Below are 16,530 nucleotides of genomic sequence, written 5' to 3' on the forward strand. Positions count from 1 at the left end.
TCATAATGTAAATAATAAACACGTACCCATACAATATTGTTACTGTTTTAAAAAGAAACAAAATGCAACAGTGTGTACATAGATTTGACATCACTGAAATTTACTTGGGGTTGAGTAAATAAACGTCTGTCATATTCACAGGAATGACACATCAGCAAGTTTATCTCAGGCCCGTATGAACGATATATGGGAGGAGGGAGGGCAGTCTCTAGGTGTGGGCACAAGCCAGATTTGTATGGAATGCAGATTTTGTTTTTAAAGGGATAGTAAATTCAAACAAGAGCCATACCCGGACCAACAACACATACTGGCACTTTAAGAAATGAAAAACGCGTACTTTTAGAGTTAATAAAAAAACGTGATTATGCCTGCTAATTGGCGTCAGCCGTTTTGTTTCATTTTTGTGGCGTCCAATTCTATAGCTTGGGATGAATTGACGTCAGCTCCGACCAACTCATGTATGCTCAGTATACACAAATGCTCTAAGTTATGACAATGCGCTTCGCTTTCCTCAACCTGACTTGTAAAACAACATAAATGACTTGATAGTATTCTAAACTATTTAAATAAATATATTTCAATTTCCATCAATAAAAAGAAATGGAGTATTTTTCTCTCAAAAACTCCAAAGGAAAAATGCATATTATTAGGCCTGGCAGGTTAGCCCACAACACTCTGTGATCTTAATAAAACTGGCCCGTAATTTTTATGTCTAGACAGCGGGAATTAATTAGGCCCTACTTAGACTTGGTTACTTTCCAAATATACACGTATCAATCAGGAATCACAGGTACAGGCCACGGAAAGAAAATACCAATTAACTAAGAAAACATTCTGATTATAATTTCGGTATGTGGGCTTATGTATGGACAAAACATGATACAGTTATTTTGACACTTGGACAATGGTGGTTTATTGTGTATTGAAAACTAATATATACTTATTGCTGGTTTATTGGGATGGATATTTATTACAGAATATTGCGATGCATCCGCAAAAATCAGCTAGGTTTCTTTCTTCAGTTCTAAGGCTAATTCCTGACGTAACACGTTAAGTATAACGCCAGAGAGCATGTTCACGGGATGGTAAAGAATGGCTGCGACCATTATATATAATAGCCGTCACATTTAAGTATTTTATTAATTAAATATAAGATTATAATTGCTGATATTACACAATAATGTGCATTATATATCGTTGAATATGTATACCAGTCCAAAGGTCTTGTGCAAGCATTCCTTTAACCAAACAATTTACCATTATTTTATTAAAATATCATTTATTGTAAAAACATGTATTATCATCTGCAATATTTAACTGCAACCTGGCAAAAACACAAATTGTCTCCTTTTAATTTTACTTCATTGAAAACTTAATCTTTGATGTATTTATATTGTAATAAATTTAAAAAATATATCTTAGATTTGTTTAGGACAATGTAAAGATATACAATTCTTGCCCACAGGACAGGGTTATCCAGCTTTTGCATGGTGCTAGAAACATTTGCCTGACCCTAGGCTAGATAAATCTGTCTGACCCGAGGGCTAGACGATTTCTACATATGCCATGACGTCATAACTCATGTTTTACGACGATTGACATCATAACTCATGTTTTACAGAATTCTGTTTGCCATTTGACTTATCATTGTTTTTAAAATATTTAAACAAATTAGTATTTGTAACTTTATATTTATTGGTAAGTTGTTAAAATTTTATGTCGTTGCATGATGTGGACTATATTTTTCCACGTATGATTAAATATTTATGAATCATTCTACAATAAAAAAAACCCGTAGCTTACAAAATGAATGAATGAATGAATGTTTAACGACACCCCAGAACGAAAAATACATCGGTTATTGCGTGTCAAACTATGGTAAATGCAAAAAACAATGTGATGGTCAACATCAATATAACAATTCAACAGTCAAATTAAAACACAGTGAAAGAACTGTGCAAAAATAAAGATATCACAGATATATCAAATTAAAATTTAGAGTAAAAGTCAGTATCGCGTAAAAATTGTAATACAAATTCTGGATGGTATCGAAATGATTACATCACATTTGTTTGTCCGAATATATATTTTCGAGTTTCTTTGAGATGAGGACAATCCACTAAAATGTGGCGTACCGTCAGAGTACACTGACAGTGCTCACACTGAGGTGGAGGATCCTTCTTCAAAATAAATGAATTGGTCAAGTAACTATGACCGATGCGAGCACGACACAATACTATTTCATCCTTCCTGCACTGTCTATAGGAGGACACTAAAGCACTAAAGATCGATGCCGAGTCAGGCAGTCTCATGGAAAATACTGTGTCTGATGGAAACACTGTAGCACAAGCCACATAATTCCCGTCTGTTTACACACAGGAATGTAATCACGGTACTTGTCTTGAATTTCTATGAAAAACTGTTTATAAACAACAGCATTTGTACGATCTTTCTTCAGATGCGCCAGATCAAACACAATTTTAGGTAGTGTAATACGCCAAGGTAGTAAAACAAAATATGAAGGAGTTTCCAAAGTGTCTGATAAATCAAGCGACAAAAAAGGCTTAATGCGAAGACCAAATGTACGAATAGCATTGGCCTTGCATCAAACAACTTCATATATTTGTTATCAAACACCGCATCATGTGTTGAATGTTTCGGTAATGATTTAATCTTGGTAGCATACTGCAGAGGTTTTGCACACCTAGCAGTCAAACAAGATTCGTGTGCATCAACGTACAAGCTCTCTGCAGGAGATGTTCTAAACACACCAAAACAAAGCCCAAGTCCCTGGTTCTGTATAGGATCTAGCATCTGCAAGTACGACTTGCGTGTCGACCCATACACAATGCATCCATAATCTAGTTTTAACCTCTCAAGAGATCTATACAGACGGAGCATAACCTTTCGGGACAAAATGTTTTGGTAAGGTCCTCGGTAAACTTCGGCCCTGACAAAAAAAAAACATTTTGTCCCTCGGGTTGGAATTGCCTTATCTATACCTCACAATGGTGATAGATTCTGTTATTATATATTACTGATGTTTTGAAGGATGTCTTTGGTTCCTTTTTTCTCAGATGGTCCACACATTGTTGCACTCAATCCTGCATCTACTGAGCATGTTAGAGAAGGAGACAGTCTGTCTGTGAACTGCACGGCGCAGTGTAACCCATCACCATGTTCCTTCTCATGGACAGTCAATAATGACACAGTCTCATCAGGCGCTCTATTATCACTGCCAGACGTCAGCAACAATATGAACGGAAGTGTCTACATGTGTACAGCTAACAACACTGTCATCCAAAACTCTACAACAATAGAATTCACGCTAATTGTTACACGTAAGTTATTCTAGTTTACTTATTAATAGATAACCTTACAGATTAAGAAGTGTGTTTTGTTTAACGACACTACTAGAGATTGTGTCGTATTGAATTTCGGGATAGTGCTTTAAAAGTCCTTGAATTTTGTAAATATAAACCTTATGCTTAAAAAGTGATTGCATTTTGTGACTAAGTGCTTGGATCTTACAAAAACCTTCTTAAATTTAAAAACGAAGATCCACTTACAATACAAATAACATATTTCTATAAAAACAATTAAACAGAAAACACTTTTTGTTGATTTTTCGCTAAAACTTGAAACGTATTACCAGACTTTTTCCGGGTGTCAAATTTTGCACACACAGGAAATTGCAATATGATATATATGCTAATGTGTTGGCGATTTACTGTTGAATCGTAAAATGAGTGGCAAATGTTTCTTTAACGTCAAGTTGGATGCTAACCCACTTTACTGTAACTGGTTAAGGTACTGTGCGAATGACAAACGGAAGGTACCATGTGTTTTTGGTGTGATACGTTTTTCATGTGACCAGTATGGCTGAAAGTGCTGTGAAATTGCACTTTCGAAGTGAGAATCACAAACACCAGAAGTTACAATTACTTCATTTATTGACACATCTGTATCATCAGCGACTTATTAGTTGCATCTAGTGGATTATGTTATATGTGTAAAAATCCCTTTAAGCCTGTATGAACCATGATCCTGCGGATTATCTCAGTCGACATCCAGTACAACAGAACGTCAGCAGTCATGAAGAGAAAATTGCAGAGGAATACATGACCTTTATTGTAACTACAGCTGTTCCCAAAGCAAGGACGATTGATCATGTTATCATCATCACAACAAATAAGGATATAACCTTCAAAAAGTAATTGCTGCAATTCAGACTACAAAATGGCATACTAATGAAACGTGCAATGAAAACCTGGACAAGAACCTGTTTAGGACACTAGAACTGTGTAAAGGTGAACTGTCGCTTGCAACCGACAACCACATTCTCCTAAAAGGTTCTCGGATTATGTTACCAACATATACTGGTCATCAGGGAATCGTCAAAACTATAGGACTTCTATGAGAACAAGTGTGTTTGCACGGCATGCACCAATCTGTTGAAAGTACAGCAAATAACTGTATGGCATCTCACATTACCGCGCCTACAACAGCACGCGAAACGCTGAAGATGTCAGAACTGCCTAACTCACCATGGTCTGAGGTGAGTGCTGATTTTAGACAAATCACAACTGGTGACTATATACTTGTCATCATGGACGAATATTCGTAGTGGACGTTTTGTCTAGCTAAAGCTTGCTCCAAGGATTGATTTTCTTGAGACTTGTCCGAAAAGCCATTTACAAAAAGACTTCTGCCAGAAACTATTATTACATGAACTGTGTCCACTAAAAGCAGCTTTAATTAAACTTACGCCAATGTGGAATAACCAACAATAAATTAAATAAATGAAATAATATTTATTGAACATAATGCCCTACACACCGCAAACATAATAAACATAATAAACTATTGCATAATACACGTCTTATGTAAGAAATATGGAAAGGCGCAAAGTAAACAACTGACGGTGGCGTTGTACAGCACCACCTATACTAGTGTTAAGTTATTCCCCTTGACTACACTTTAATTAAACCTACGTCAATGGGGAATAACCAACAATAAATGAAATAATATTTATTGAACATAATGTATTGAACATAATGTCCTAATAGTGATCCCTGTTAAGTGTGGTATGTTTTAAGACCATAAACAAAATAAGTAAAATAATAGGCATACATATATATTGTTTACAGTTACAGCTGATGAGAGAGAATATGTAGCACAATACCCTAAGTTAAGTAGAACTTAAGATAGTTTCAGTGTAGGCAAGTGGGGTATTGGAATGCACATAATGTTCAAAGAAAACGGATTCGGTTTTCAATCTTCCTAGTTTTCGGACAATCTGGGGGTCAAAGTTGTGTGCTATAGCTTACGTAGCCCCTGTTCGGCGAAAAGATTTTGCAGAGTACCCTTGCTGATCCCGTCCCACAAGTTTAATAGCATCTTGTAAGATATTTGTAACTGTTGAAGCGTCTATTGCACTGAAAGGCGATCTTAAGGTCAGAAACACAGGCGATTCAGCTGTATCTCGAACATTGGAAGTTTTTTCAATATAAACCTTTAGAGCAGCTACTGGATCAAGCCTTTGACACCTATGTGGTGGTATCTGAACGTCATAACCATCTCTATAAGTATCATTCTTTATTCCAAAGAATTTTAATCGAAGTGATCCATCGTTCGAAAATTCCAATTGTTTTATAGTAAATACCACTTTTCTAACGTCTCCTGTATCGAATCGCAGGTAAGTATTTTTGAAGCAATATCTGATGGTCTTAACATCGCGCTCAAACTCAAACGTAAATCTTTCACCAACAACAGTTCATTGTCTTGCCATGACATAAACAAATCACAACACTTTTCAACTGGCAACACTGTGGATTTCTTCATCAGTGTTTTAGTTGTAGATTTGATAAGAGCTTCCACCAAGTTCAGCAAAAATGTTGATCACCCTGGGCGTTTTAACTCCATAGCATCATATACATGATTTGTGGCTGCAATAACACAATTCAGTTTTGATTTAGGTATTTCTGATGTTTCAGATAGTTGACGTAGAAAGTCAGCCAGAACATTAGTTTTGGTTGGGAAAAAATATGGTTCACCCATGTTGGCACAAAATGTATGAAATTGAACAATGTAACGGTTATACAATGCTAACGTTGAAGGAGCTAATAAAACTTATAAACATTAATGTTTTTCACTGACCATTTCTTGTTTATTAGAGATTGTTGCCAGATATTCTCCAGGCATACAGTTTCCACCGAGAGTTTTGTAAAGGTTCTGCATGTCCCCAAGTACTTATTATTGTCCTGTAGGAGTTTGGAAGTTTGATTGGTGGGCAAACTGCTGCGGTTTTGAGAACCCTGTACCAAAGTTGAGCTTTCCACAACGGTACAATTACAGTGGCTTCTGCCTTTTGAGCTCGAATAACGTTCATTACTCTGGGAATTAAACGAAATTGCGCATTGACGAAATTGTTGTGTATGCCCCAGTCTTACTGTGCAAGAACATCTATTTAGTACATAAATTTAGTACTTTCTGGGTATGTGTTGTAACCTACTGCCAAAATTCTTTATTGTGCAATTAAACCAATTACTTTCAAGATTATTACATTATTGAGCACTGTATTAAATTAAGTACAGTAACAGAATAGGTTATCTCAAACAGTATGAGCAAGTGGAAAAATATATGGGGCAAGTGAATATGTGATTGGCACTTGCTCCGTGACAAGTAATGTTTTTGAAAATGTTTGAACCCTTGATCTGTGTCTATGTCTGTCTGTTACTAACACTAGTTATGTTGATTTCTTACAGGTTTATCGCTTGATCTCACTGGGTCTTCCTCTCATGCAGTTCTAGGCAAGTCTGTTACATTCACCTGTACAGTCAAGCAGGCGGTTGGTCTTGTTAATGCAGTATATTTTCGTAAGACAACATCGTCGAGTGCGTTAGGTACTCTCTACCAAAAAGGCGATTCATGTGTTGTGTCTGATACTCCAAAACAAGGTTACGTTCCATCCTGTGGAAGTGGAACAGACATCAGTTCGTCTAGCACTAAGAACTATACTCTAAAGATCAACAGAACTGCACACCTTGATGCTACAGACTGGTGGTGTGAACTGAGTAATACTGCAATAAAGAGTTCGAAATTTAAACTGCAATTATATTGTGAGTAAGGGATTTATTTATATAACAATTGTGTATCGTTTTTATACTAAATTTGTGACAGTAACAGTTATACATCGATAACTGTACGCAAAAAAATTACAAACACTTCTTTATAGTGTAAAAAATACACACAAATCAGTTTCTAACGTCATTTCCGTGACCGTTTTACGTCAAGACGTTGTCCAATCAGAATTGAGTAAATGATATAACGGGGTGAAATTTGCAATTACATAACAGTTGTTTGTCCTTTTGTGTGAATGTATCGATGTATAGGCCTAACACTCACAAATTGTATAAAAATTTTGTAATGTAACAAAGCGATTTTATACAAAATTTGTGACTGTTATACACTTGACTAAAACCCCGGTAATAAGAAAGGTGCTGAATTAACATCCCTTTTTTTCTTTTCTTTTTTTTCGTAGTAAACCTATTGGCGACAATCGTATATTGGTTAATACATTGTTAAAAGTTACTATTACATTAGCCTGCACTGATAACAAGTTTTTACATTTAGTTTCATCTCTAGGTGCATCATTATTTAAAAAAAAATTAAAAACCGTAGCCATACAATATTGTTACTGTTTGTATGATAATAATCTGATTTTAAAAACAAACAAAACGCAACAGTGCGTACATAGACTTGACATCATTGAAATTTACTTGTGGAAGTAAACAAACATCTGTCATATTCACAGGAATGACACATAAGTAAGTTTTTCTCAAGCCAGTATGAACGATATCTGGGAAGGAGGAGGGCACAGTCTCTAGCTGGGAGCACAAGCCAGATTTTTATCTTTATTTATATGGAGTAGTATGAAAACATCAATACTATTGAATGCAGCTATTATCGATAACCAAACAATTTCACCATTATAATCATTCATTTTCAAGACACAACTAATAAGACATCAGAATTCTTACATTCGTGTTCCAATGATGTTATCTGTTAACATTAGTTGTCGAAGTCTCCATTTTGTAATTTTCCTTAACTTATTTATTAGCATTCTTATAAATAAACACAAGCAAACATTGATAAAGCACTGAACAGGGTTTTTCTTTATAAACATTGATACATATATACTCTAGAACCGATTGAAACTGATCTCCTATGTCAAGTGCAATACTTTTCTATAAAATTCGGGCAACTAAAAAATTGCATGGGCAAGTCAAAGTGTTGACATGACTCTCGAAGTCAAAACAAAAATGCAAATTTCACATCCTGTTACTGTATGTTTTATATTCCTAATAATGACTCAAAAGTGTTATTCCTACTTATGCTAAATGTTCCAATCAGAAAACAAAGATCATTATTGATTATGTGACATATTTTTTGAAGACTCTTCGGTAACTCATTGTAGAGTTTCAGTTGTGAAAAATCCTCACAAATTATGACACTATTCTGGGATTGTTTTTCCTTGTAGCAAAAAAAGTAATTTTAATGGATAATATTCAATAATTTTATTAAAATATCATTTATTGCAAAAACATGTATTATCATCTGCGATATTTAAGTGCAACCTGACAAAAACAAAAATTGTCTCCTTTTAATTTTACTTTATTAAAAAAATTAACCTTTAATATATTTATATTGTAATAAATAAAAGATGTCTTACATTTGTTTAGGACAAAGTAAAGATATACAATTACATATTACTGATGTTTTGAAGGATGTTTTTGGTTCCTTTTTTTCTCAGATGGTCCACACAATGTTGCACTCGATCCTGCCTCTACTGGACATGTTACAGAAGGAGACAGTCTGACTGTGAACTGCACGGCACAGTGTAACCCATCACCATGTTCCTTCTCATGGACAGTCAAAAACGACACAGTCTCATCAGGCGCTCTATTGTCACTGACAGACATCAGCAGGAATAAGAACGGAAGTGTCTACGTGTGTACAGTTAACAACACTGCCATTCAAAACTCTACAACAATAGAATTCACGCTAATTGTTACAGGTAAGCTATTCTATTTTACTTATTAATTGATAACCTTACAGAAGAAGTTTGTTTTGTTTAGCGACCACCGCTAGAGCACATTGATTAATTAATCATCAGCTATTGGATATCAAACATTTGGTAATAGACGATTTTGGAGTTCCAAACTGTGCATGCACTACATTTCGGAAACAGACCCGATCAAAGGTCAATAATTCCTAGAAATGGCTTGTTTAAACTGAAAGAACATTGCCGGTGTCTTTTGAATAGGTTTCCTTTAAACAAGACATGTATTTTGGTTAAATACTTGAGAGGTATATGGATTCTGTCTGAATAAAATGTGAAAAACAACTGTCATATAAGCCTTTTTGCCATTGGTTAATTTTCGTGATAAATTGGACGATAGATGTACGCTGTCATGATCACAAAATAATTCAGAAAACTCATTCGATATGCTGTCACGTGGCCTCATTTGTGGTGTTTTTGTTAGTGTATTAATTCCGTGCTTTTCATTCTATTTAAACGTTGTTATGAGTCATTTTCAAAAATATTACTAACTTCAGATCAAAATGATGTTATTGTTCTTATTTTATTATTATTTCGTGCCATTATAATTTTTAACACTTCGTTAGCAGCAATGCTATTCTAGTTTCTGTTCCCAAAATGGCACAAGCAGGTTCAGTAGAAATAACTGTATCACAATTTTTGTTTAGAACATATTTTTGGGACAACAAAATTTATAAAGACAAAATGGAAATGACTATCGATTTTGTAAACACAATTTTAAACAACATTAAATTCTTTGAAATATCGCAACATTTTGAAAACTCATGAAAATAATGCTTACCATTTCGTAAATGAATATTATTTTATGTATTTATAAAACAAAAGAGACTCTTCAAAAGAAGAAACGCAAAACCACATTGTCGTAACATTTGGAGAATTGATTTAATTATTGAATGGTGAGTCCGATAATTACCAAATGTTGCAGGATTGTTCACAATTCACTCTAGTCCATTGTGAGTAAGTGATAGGACTCACCACCAAGGTCAAGGTCATCTGGAGTCAATACCGGGTGTGGCCTCCGCGTGTGTTGACAACTGCCTGGCACCGCCTGCCCATTGAAGCAACCAGAGTACGGATGACGTCCCGGGGGATGGTGGCCCACTCGGCCTGCAAGGCTGCTGCCAGCTCGGGCAGGGTCTGGGGCTGTGGTTGTCGCTGTCGGAGGCGTCGGTCCAACTCGTCCCATAGATGCTCAATTGGGTTCAAATCCGGTGATATCGATGGCCAAGGAAGGACATTAATGTTGTTGTTCTGTAGGAAAGCCGTTGTGAGACGTGCTGTGTGAGGCCTGGCGTTGTCATGTTGGAACACTGCGTTGGCGTTGGCCATAACTGGAACGATGTGTGGCCGGAGGATCTGGTCAATGTAGCCCTGTGCATTCAGGTTGCCCTGCACGTGGACCAGGTCAGTTCTGCCAGTGTGTGAGATGGCTGCCCACACCATGACACTACCCCCGCCGAATCTGTCCACTTCCTGCACGCAGTTTGCCGCATAACGTTCACCACGACGCCTATACACGCGACATCTTCCATCATGACGTCGGAGCAGAAATCGGGACTCGTCACTGAACCACACCTGTCTCCATCGCAGTTGAGGCCATTGTCGATGAATCTGGCACCACTGCAGTCGGAGTCGACGGTGTTGTGGTGTTAAGATGACACCTCGAACTGGACGTCTGGCACGAATTCCTACCTCACGTAGGCGGTTCTGTACGGTCTGGTCGGATATCCTGCGCAAACCTGGTATTGCTGCGGCTGTGGAGGTGGCAGTAGTCAATCGTTCCCGAAGGTGGCGTACCCGGATGTAGCGGTCCTGCCCGGGGGTAGTGACCCGTGGTCGACCGGATCTAGGGAGGTCACGTGTTGATCCATGTTGCTGGTAACGGTCCCACAGTCTGGAGATGGTGCTTGGGGACACATGGAATGCCCTGGCAACGGCCGTTCTGGATTCGCCTGCGTCTAGTCGGCCGATGGCATTGTTTCTCTGCGGTTCACTGAGACGTGGCATGTCCTGGATTGTCAACTGTCGGCCAGATACAGAGGCCAGGCAAGCGAACACCCTGCACTTTTATACTGTCGGTGTTCATGTTGCATGTGCAGACAACGCACGTGCAGTGGTGACATGGTTTGCACGTGGCTGCGTTTTTGCGAATATTCACATTTTGGAACTTTATTGTACAGTAGCTGCGTTTTATCGAATGTAACCGTGGGAATGTGTTTGGGACATGCAATGACCTTATATTCACAAAGCATGAACCGGTAGGAAACATAAAATCGGAGTTATAACCCATTTGTACCCTTTTGCGTTTCTTTTTTTGAAGAGTATATATATATATATATATTGCATCATAATTTTACTTACTACAAGCGTTTTCGTTGAATATCGTAAGGAGAATAGATAATTAGGTTTTTAAAATTTGTGGGATTTCTTTAATAAAACCACAATAAAATCGCTTAACAGGTGTAGTATTAGTCCCTAAATCCTTATTCTGTGATAAATCCTTATAGTTAACAACGAAACAGTAATATTATCCCCTAAATATATTGATTTGTGAATCAAGGTTTTCGGGTTTGATTTTGTTTGCCACGTGTTGTTGATCATTTACTAACTGCCCATACAAGCGAGTGTGAAAGGGGCAGTTTTGTGTGTGTGTGTGTGTGTGTGTGTGTGTGTGTGTGTGTGTGTGTGTGTGTCATATTGAATTTTGGCAATGGCTGCGTGCACATGCACCAAATCGGTTTTTCTTGGCCCACTGGAGACGTGTGTTATTCACTGACGAGTCTGGGTTCTCGGTTTTCAAGTCAGTCAGATGGATTTGGGGGAGGGACTGTTATGGGGTTGTTGTTTGTTTTGTTTTTTTTGTTTTTTTGGGGGGTTGGTTGTTTTTTGTGGGCATTTGTGGGACGAGGTGGCCAGGAGGGTCAGGAAGTGCGTCAACGTCCTAAACAACGCCACTCAGTTCACGCAGGCCCTTCTTGATGAGTGGGATATCATCCCACAAAGGACCATAAAGACCTTGATTGGGACAATAGTACGGAGAGTTCGAGCAGTGACTGCAGCCCTGGGTGGGTACACGCGCTATTGATTTGGATCAGGAAATGGCGTTGGGTACCCACATTGCAACGTTATTCCTGCAAACACCGTCTGTGATAACACAACAAAACGTGTCGAAATGTATTCAGTAATGAAGACATAACTTAAAAATCCAAACAATGAAATAATCATCAATAATACATGAATATGAACGTAAAAGAAATAACAGACAATACTTATAATTAAATTTGAATCATACAGTTATAACACTAAAACGTCATACTTTATTTTGAATTATTTTTTATCCATAAACAATAACACTCAATAAGACAACTAGCTCATATACGGTATTACGTTCATGGAAAAATTAACAAACTCCCGTTGCTACGTCTGGACCAATGGGATGACGGATGGTTTAGGTGGACGCCTTATAGCAGTGAATATTATCGCTGTGTTAATTGATATTTTCGTATAATTTTAGATGATCCAAAACGCACTTCTTCCTCAAGATTACGTGCAGGTCCATATGTAGGTGCAGGTCCAGGTGCTGCTATATCGGGAATTGTTGTCGCTGTTCTATTTGCTCTTGCTATTCCTACTGTTTGGATTATTTATAGCAGGTAATTAAATCATATATATATCTTGTTCGCTTTATGACACTTTCGACCTTCAACAATTTAACATATTCATTCCGTGCTGGAATGATATAGGCGAATGTAATGAATGAATGAATGTTTAACGACACCCCAGCACAAAAAGTATATCGGCTATTGGGTGTCAAACTATGATAAAGGCAAAACATTAATGTAATTCCTGATTACAAACATGACTTTCAGTATTGATGAAAGTGCTCGAAAACAATAAATATAACAGTTATCTTTCGTTTTTAAATATGTGTGAAAGTGAGTAAAAGAGGAAGTCATAGCAATATTGTTTGTAAGATGTTTTATCTTACTAGTTGTTACCATGGTCAAAGTCTTGATAACTGGTTAATAATTAATTATCCTGTTTATTTTGGTTATTTCAATACTATTTTATTTTTTATATCACAACACATTGTATTAAAAACACTAAACGAAATGTTACTAATTTATGTCATATATCATTAGGAATAAATCATAGATTATATTTATTTACAGGAAAATAAAGAAGCAAGCCAATGATGGGCAGAACGAATCTAATAAGTAAGGAAAACCAAAATCAAGCTCACAACCTAACATATTTCTGTAATTACTACCTGAATTCGTGAGAGAGAAAGATGCTGGCACCAGAAGTCCACAGTTGTCGTTTTCGATTTGTATGAAACTGTATTCGTAAACAAGGCTTCTTTTTTTCTTCCTTTTTGTTTTGTTTTTTTCTTTTTGTTTTTTGGTTAAAGATTGTGTTACCTTTGAGTGTTCCAGTAATTTATATTTGGTCGGGGTTTTTTAAAATAAAATTACAGCTCAAATTATACTATACTTGCAGTACCATAGTTAGAAGTGAAGTATTTCAATAATGTTACATTACTTGTCAAAAATAACTATAGCCTGTTTGCATCAAATGGTAACTGATGAATTAGCTTGTAACTGTATAATAAATAATATAAAAACTAATTTAAAAACATTATTAGTTTTAAACTTATAACATTTTCAAAAAAGAGGTGTTGCTTAAAAAGTATCGGCTGTATACATTATATCTCAAAATGCTGGAACAGCAAAGTTAGGCATTTTTACCTGAATTGTTACTTACAACCAATTAAAACAGTACAAGGACATTAAAGGCATAATTGCACGTGCAATAGTTTTTTTACCTTCGCTGTTCCATTAAATGTTTTAATTTTTTTTAAATCAAATATGCTTTTAATTTGGAATACAAAGGGACAATCTTTAGTTTGATATCATTATAACATGTTTTCGAATAACAGAATTTTTTATTACTAAACTTATACATTAATGATATTTTCTTGTTTGTAATATCAGCGTCTGTATAAACAAGGTGGTTTTTGCCTTCCAATAATTTTGAACGTACGAAAAACCAAATATTACAAATTAAAATGAAAAATCACTTCTACAAACATTATGATACATACACTAGATATACAGACACGGGTATTCTAAACAAGAAAATGTATTTAATATGTAATTTTAGTCACTAAAACGATTGTGTCGGAAACATCTTACAGTTGCAACAAACTCAGGACAGTTCCTTTAAAGGGACATACTCTAGTTTCAAAACACTACAGCATATTTTTCACTATGAAATCAAACATCAATTATATTTTATTGCTTAGATTATCCATCTCCGTAGAACCGAAGTGTTTCTGGTTATCCTGTTGTTTCTAATATCACAAAATGTATTTTTCATATTATTAAAAACGCACGTGCGTCTGAGAAGTAGCAGTTATTGATATGAGTTCTAGTCTATTTTTAAGGATATTTTCCAGTTTTAATACAGACTCTTCTTTTAATCTGTTGTAACTTTATCCAAGTGTGTTACAGGTTTGTAGATTAAATAAACGTAGTGTCCATTTTTACGAATTGAAACTAGGGTCTGCACCTTTAATGGCTGTATGTTAAAGGGACATTTCTGAGTTTGCTGCAATTTTTAAGATGTTATCGACTAGCAGAGACTTTTTAACGATTGTAATTACATATCAAATATATTTTTCTGCATAAAATATTAGTGGCTGCATATTAAATGTGTTTCTGATCGTTCTAATATTTGTACTAGGTTAAATTTCATTTTATTTCCTAAAATATTATTTTTTCGTACGTACGAAATTATTTGAAGACACAATCTAGTTTGGCCGTCTTACAAATATTACAACGACCAGAAAAACGTTGAATATACAGACACTGATATTCTAAACAAGAAAATATATTTAATATGTAAGTTTAATCGTAGAAATATTTTATTAGTCGGAAACATCTTACAATGCAGCAAACTCAGGAATGTCCCTTTAAGAATTGTTTTATTTATTTACACTAAATATTTTAAGAAAAAAAAACTAAATAATAAAGTTGTGACTTTATGTGGTGGATCTAAGACTTAAAGGGACATTCCCGAGTTTGCTGCATTGTAAAATGTTTCCGACTAATAAAATATTTCTACGATTAAACTTACATATTAAATATATTTTCTTGTTTAGAATATTAGTGTCTGTATATTCAATGTGTTTCTGGTCGTGTTAATATTTGTAAGAAGCCAAAACTGGATCTTGTCTTCAAATAATTTCTTACATACGAAAAAACATATTTTAGGAAATAAAATTAAATTTGACCTTTCCCAAATATTAGAACGATCAGAAACACGTTTAATATACAGCCACTAATATTTTATGCAGAAAAATATATTTGATATGTAATTACAATCGTTAAAAAGTGTCTATTAGTCGATAACATTTTAATTTTTTTTTTTTATCAAACTCAGGAATTTCCATTTAAGGTTACCTATTCTGTTACTGTACTTAATGTAATACAGTGCTCAATAATGTAATAATCTTGAAAGTAATTGGTTTAATTGCACACATAAACAATTTTGGTAAAAGGTTACAATACTTACCTAGGAAGTACTAAAAAAATTTTAGAAAATATAATGAAAATTAACCTAGTATCAATATTAGAACGATCAGAAACACGTTTAATATACAGCCACTAATATTCTAAACAAGAAAATATATTTAATATGTAAGTTTAATAGTAGAAATATTTTATTAGTCGATAACATCTTAAAACATTGCAGCAAACTCCGGAATGTCCCTTTAACTATATGTTTTAACATTATTCATTTAAGGTTTTGAGCCCACGGTACCTCTCTTTTGCGGATTTGTAAATATGGCATAAGGGGCCGTCCATAATTTTCAACTTTTTCACGAGCGTACAAACCGTACACTTTTGACACACACACACACACACACACACACACCCCCCCCCCTAAAAGTGTACATCCCCAAATGAAAAATGTTGATCGACATTTTTAATTTTCAAAAATGTGTACGCTGGCCCCTTAACCCCCTCTTTAGATGGTTTACGTTTTTTATTGTTAAACTTTGTGGGCTTAGTCCGGGAGCCAATGGTTCATTTTATTTGGGTTTGTTTTGTTTGTTGTTGTTTTTCATCCTATTTGACATAAATATTTTAATACATTTTTTGGATATCCCATCAAGTGCAGAAATTGTACAATAGCCCTATGTTAGTGTGACCAGGAAGGGGTTAATATTCATAAATAATTGATCAAAATGGACTGGATGAAGCAACCCATGAATGAATAAACGAATGTTTTAGAATGAGTACTTTATAATGAATGGAGAAAAATCTATATTGTTGAATATTTGGGTGTAACATTGGTAATAAAAAACAAAATATCTGGAATTTTCTGGGGGGGAAACTCAT

At 35.4% G+C, this 16,530-nt stretch overlaps 1 protein-coding gene across 1 annotated transcript in view; it reads left to right on the forward strand.

The window, feature by feature from the left end:
* Nucleotides 1-14,350, forward strand: part of LOC121390128 — a 35,814-nt gene extending 21,464 nt beyond the window's left edge. The window contains exons 7-11 of the mRNA XM_041521903.1: nt 3,078-3,341; nt 6,768-7,121; nt 8,816-9,079; nt 12,639-12,777; nt 13,297-14,350. Coding sequence (XP_041377837.1) covers nt 3,078-3,341; nt 6,768-7,121; nt 8,816-9,079; nt 12,639-12,777; nt 13,297-13,345 — 1,070 coding nt within the window. The 3' untranslated portion in view covers nt 13,346-14,350. The remainder of the gene's footprint in view (nt 1-3,077; nt 3,342-6,767; nt 7,122-8,815; nt 9,080-12,638; nt 12,778-13,296) is intronic.
* The last annotated feature ends 2,180 nt before the right edge of the window (nt 14,351-16,530 follow it).

Source organism: Gigantopelta aegis, chromosome 1 (genome assembly GCF_016097555.1).
Source record: "Gigantopelta aegis isolate Gae_Host chromosome 1, Gae_host_genome, whole genome shotgun sequence".
NCBI classification, from domain to species: domain Eukaryota; kingdom Metazoa; phylum Mollusca; class Gastropoda; order Neomphalida; family Peltospiridae; genus Gigantopelta; species Gigantopelta aegis.